The sequence below is a fragment of the Capsicum annuum genome, chromosome 6, assembly GCF_002878395.1.
Source record: "Capsicum annuum cultivar UCD-10X-F1 chromosome 6, UCD10Xv1.1, whole genome shotgun sequence".
Taxonomy (NCBI): domain Eukaryota; kingdom Viridiplantae; phylum Streptophyta; class Magnoliopsida; order Solanales; family Solanaceae; genus Capsicum; species Capsicum annuum.
Window position 1 is genome coordinate 221,321,148 of NC_061116.1, and position 5,016 is coordinate 221,326,163.

Genomic DNA, 5,016 nt, shown 5'->3' on the forward strand with positions numbered 1-5,016 from the left:
TATATATATATATATATATATATATATATATATATATATATATATATTCTCCGATGCAATAAATTTTTCTACTAGCAAATGATGTACATAAAAATGTTTCCTTCATATTAATTTATAAGTACCTGGAGAAGAGAGTTCCACAGTCGCATTTATATTCTCTCGTGCCACAAATCTTAGTATGAGCTTTCCAATCAGATTGAACAGCATATTTCTTGGAACACTTCTCACACTTCCACTTCTTCTCGCCATGTTTTCTTGAAAAATGTTTTTTAATCCCCGTTAAATCACCTAAAGCTCTCGATGGATCGTGGTGGATACAGGTCTTTTCGGGGCAAATGTAGACTTTCTTCTTGATGACTTCATTTTTGTTCCTTTGCTTTAGCTTCCATGGCAAGTTGTGACCTCTTCTGTGGAGCTGCAAATTCTGGTCCCTCTGGAAACCCTTGTTGCAGATTTCACATATGAATCGATTCGTAGCCATCAAGGACTTGGGTGATAGTGCTACGACTTCTGCATCTGGATCTGTTAAGCATCATCATCACCAACAACAACAACGATGAACAAAAAAAGAAAATCAATCACGATTTTTTTAAAAAAAAACGAGTCTTGAGAATAATTTAAATTTGTTTGTCATATCTATAATAAAAAAAACTTGATTTTACCTGGTTTTCCTGGGAGATTTCTTTTTCTTTTCGCGGATGGATTTGAATTAGGGTTTGGATTGTTACCACTAGGGTTAGAGTTCAAGTTCGAGTTTGGATCTTGAATGAAAGCTAAAGAAGAAAGGCCGTCATCAGACATCATTTTTCCGGAGCTGGAGATTTGGAGTGAAGAGTTGAAGAAGAAGGAAGCTGCAGTTTAAAGTGAGAAGGAACTAAAACAAAAGAAAAAAAAAAAGAGGAAGATAACAGCTCAGCTTTCAGAAGAAACCAAAAGATTTGCTGAAAACAGCTAAATCCCAAGATTACACAGTACTTATAAGGTTTTTATTTCCAAGAAAACAAAAAGTTAAAAACCAGACAAAAACAATGGTTACAACTGCATGATTCCATCCACAGAGACTATTATCTTCAGCTTCTTCTACTTCTTCTTCTTTTGTTGTTACACAGAGGTTTTTTCTTTGTGTTTGAATGTTTAGGAGCAAAAACTACTACTACCATACAATAATATGGCCATAGAATAATTTTCTTCTCTCTATCTATCTCTATTTTATTCCTTATCTCACACGTCTTTTCTCTCTATAGTCGGTTAGACATAGACTCAAGTGGACCACTAACCCCCACCCCTCCTTCAAACCCCCCGGTAAAAAATTGAAAATGATTGAAAATAAGGTAGGTTGTATAGTACATATGTTGTTTGGATAGTTGTTATAAATATCATTTGATAATGTACCGTATTATGTTAGTATTGTATTGTATATTATGCTAGTACTTGTGAATTTTGATGAATGGCAAAATTTGGGTGGATTATGTCATGAAAAAAGATCAAATAGTTACCGAGTCGTTTAGATGATAAGCACCCCTCATCTCCAACTCTAACATTGTGAGTTTGAGTTATCAAGGAAGCAAAAAGAGAGGGAACTCCCGTGAAGGGGTAAAAAAAAACACCAAACCGGTTTGTATATAAAACGATACTTTTAATTGTGACATGGCGAGGAATTTTGACATGCGATACAATAAAATTTAAGTAACGATTAAAATAAATGTTATATTTAAAATAACAATACATAAAAAAATCTTTAAATTATCAGTACATATATGGAAATTATTGCAGTTTACACGGGATGAGTGAAGGGTGTAACGATACGGGAATTCTAGCTACAGTACTTATATGCATTTCCAACTTGAATATGAAGATAATATTACAAATGCCATTCACAAAATATAAAATCAGTAAATTGAAAAATACTACTCATCCTCCCGATTATGTTAACATGTCCATGTTTAACTTGGCACATTCTTTAAGAAGCGATAATACAAAAATAATTGCTATATCATTCCCAAATATTATAGGTAATCTAAATTGTAATAATAAAATTAAACACATATAAAATGCTATTATCTTTTAATTTTTAAATTGAACAAGTAAAAAACAAATACATATTTTCAGTATAATGACCAAATAAAAATAAACGAAAAGAATAATTGTTGTAATTTTTTACAAATACATTCAAGTCACACTGGGCAGTGGGCGAGTGAGTGAAGGTAATAACACTATAGCTACAGCACTTTTTATTTGCAAATTAATGTTTGAAATTTTGTTCAACTGAAATTCAAAGATTCCACTTTTGAGATATGCTCCTTTTTTATGGCTTTTCAAAGTGACGCTGAGAGTTGTCACATTATACAACAACAATGTACGTAAATAATGAAGAAAAGTAACCAACATGAATTGTAAGATTATTGGATCCCTCCTTCCTTAATCATAGGTATTTGAATTTTAGATACAATTCATTTGGGGTCACTATACGAAAATATGGGTTGTGCAGTGCATGAATTTAAATTAATCGAGTTTCAATGTTAATATCAATCATCAAAGAAAAGAAATATGCTCTCTTTGCTTCAAATTGATTGACACATTCTAACAATACACATATTTTAAAAAAAATATTAAATATATTAAAACGTCATTTAATCTTATGATTACAAAAATGGACTGGTAAAAAAAAATTGAAAAGGAAAAAAAACGTACAGAATCAAATCATAGATCTGTCTAGGGAGAAAAAGGGGGTTGCCTTTACAGCCATTCATAAGGTAAAAATGATTATGCCATTATTGGATTTTGGACCCTTGGTTAGTGAGAGAGAAAGAGAGAAAAAATCCAAAAATAAAAGGAAAGAGATGGAACGAACGAACGAACATAAATCCATAATGCATCAAATGCTCCCTTGGTACGATGTCGTCCCGTGAAGTCCTAGCTGGAAATATATTATATTGCCACTCAGTGGGAGAATTAGGTGGGTGCACTCTGGCCCCATCATATATCCCCCTACTCACTTTTACTCAAATCTCTCCCAAATTACTTTACTACAAAAATATTATTTCGTTCGTTTTAAAAAAAATAACTTAATTTAAATTGACACATAATTTATAAGAAAAATTAAATTTATAATTTTAAATTAAAATTATATCAAATATATTAAAATATTTTTGAAACTTGTGATTTTAAACGTGTCACTTGAAAAGTTAAAATTAAAATACTATAAAAAAAGAAAGGGTTCATTTTTTTTTAAACAAATTAAAAAGAAAGTAGATTGTACTTTTTTTCTAAACGGAGGGAGTAGTATTTCATACTCCCTTCGTCCCATTTTATCTGTCTTAAATTTTTTAATTTGATATCTCATTTTACTTGTTCTATTTTACTTATCAAGACAATACAATTTTTTTTCATTATACTCTTAGTGTAATTGATTACTCCTTGTTATTAGCATTCTTGAAAAATGTTGAAAAGAGGAGTACCAATAAAAATACACCATTAAAAATATAAATGGTGCTTTGGTATTAGTCATCCATCAATATTAGAACTAACAACAAAACACAATTAAGAGAGACAAAATGGTAAAGTTACATTACCAATCATTATTTTTTTAATAGTTATGTCATCCTAATTTGGGATGGATAAAATGAGACGGAGAGAGTAATAATTATTATTTTAGAGATTAAATATCAAAATTCTCATTCTACGTGGCACGGTTTTTTTTTAGGTTAGTTATCTCAAAAAGAGTATTACTTTGCTATAATTAGAAGAAGAAAAAAAGAACTTTAAAATTTTCCTTTAACCCTTAATAAAATGATTTACAATCACATAAATATTTAAAAATTATTTTAGATCATAATTCTTTTTGAAAAAAAAAATTGTGTCGCATAAAATGGGACAAAGGGAGTAATTATTTTGAACTAAACCTTTAGGGTTCATTTTGATTTTAAGACAAGTTATGTTGAAATCAAGTTTGTTGGAATTAGTTTTACTGTGTGATCTGTTCTACAGAAATCAATTATCCAAATATTATATTTTATTAATTATTTAATTTGTTATATTAAAAATAACATGTATTGCATAATTTCTAAGAAGAAATTATTTGTTTATAAAATTACCTCTGCCTTATTTATTAGAAGAAAAGGTTCAAAGGACCTCATCAGGGGTGATTTTGTCATTTTCACTGTTTTATGGCTAAATAATTGTCACGATTTGAATCGGAGTCTAGCTGTGATGGACATCCCAAATCATCCAAGGCATGAGACGAACCCCTTAGCTTTACCTCAAAAGCATAATAATAATAAAAAAAAATTTGCAGAAATCAATTCGTAAAATGACAGAGTTTGATAAATAATAAAATGAAATGAAATTTGAAAGTCAAATTCAAATTCCCAAAAAATACACCCAACACTGTCTACAAGCCTTTATCCATAAAACATCTATCAAGTTAGGACATGGCCCCGACTATGCCAAAAGAAAGAATCAAAGCCTGAAATAGAGAGAATGACTGAAAAACAACAATGCCTTTCGGATGATAAAGGGCTCACCACTTCTCACCAACTGTCCAATAAGATAATGGTTTACCTAACGCTGCACAGGGTCACAAGAAAAGGTCTCCGAATCTACATCATGAAATGATGTAGCATCCGAGGACGGTCAGTACGACGAGTATTGATATGCAACCCAAGGAAAGACATAAAATATACATGTACCATAATCAGTAACGAAACACATGGATGAAATATATATTTATTGAAAATCAGTTATAAATCACATACACCACAGTTATACATATATATAGAATGTCGGGATAGGGGCAAGGGGCACGAAACATGATAGTTAAAAACTTAATCCTGAACTGTGTAGCACGTTTTGACCTAAAAGCACCCACGAGCTATATGAATCTGGTTCTCCCTACCGGAAGGGCCCCAGTCCATATTAGCCGCATGTACCAGAGAATTGGCTAAAGCCACCAATAGTCAATTAGCATTTCAAAAATATACTGTGCAAATCAGAACAATGGTTATAGACACCCAACGT

The 5,016-nt window shown here is 31.1% G+C and overlaps 1 protein-coding gene across 1 annotated transcript in view; it reads right to left on the minus strand.

Moving 5' to 3' along the window:
- LOC107875577 (zinc finger protein BALDIBIS) overlaps positions 1-1,211 on the minus strand; it is a 5,943-nt gene extending 4,732 nt beyond the window's left edge. Inside the window, exons 1-2 of the mRNA XM_016722343.2 lie at positions 663-1,211; positions 123-522 (exon numbers count right to left, since the gene is read on the minus strand). Coding sequence (XP_016577829.1) covers positions 123-522; positions 663-804 — 542 coding nt within the window. The 5' untranslated portion in view covers positions 805-1,211. The remainder of the gene's footprint in view (positions 1-122; positions 523-662) is intronic.
- Positions 1,212-5,016: the final 3,805 nt, after the last annotated feature.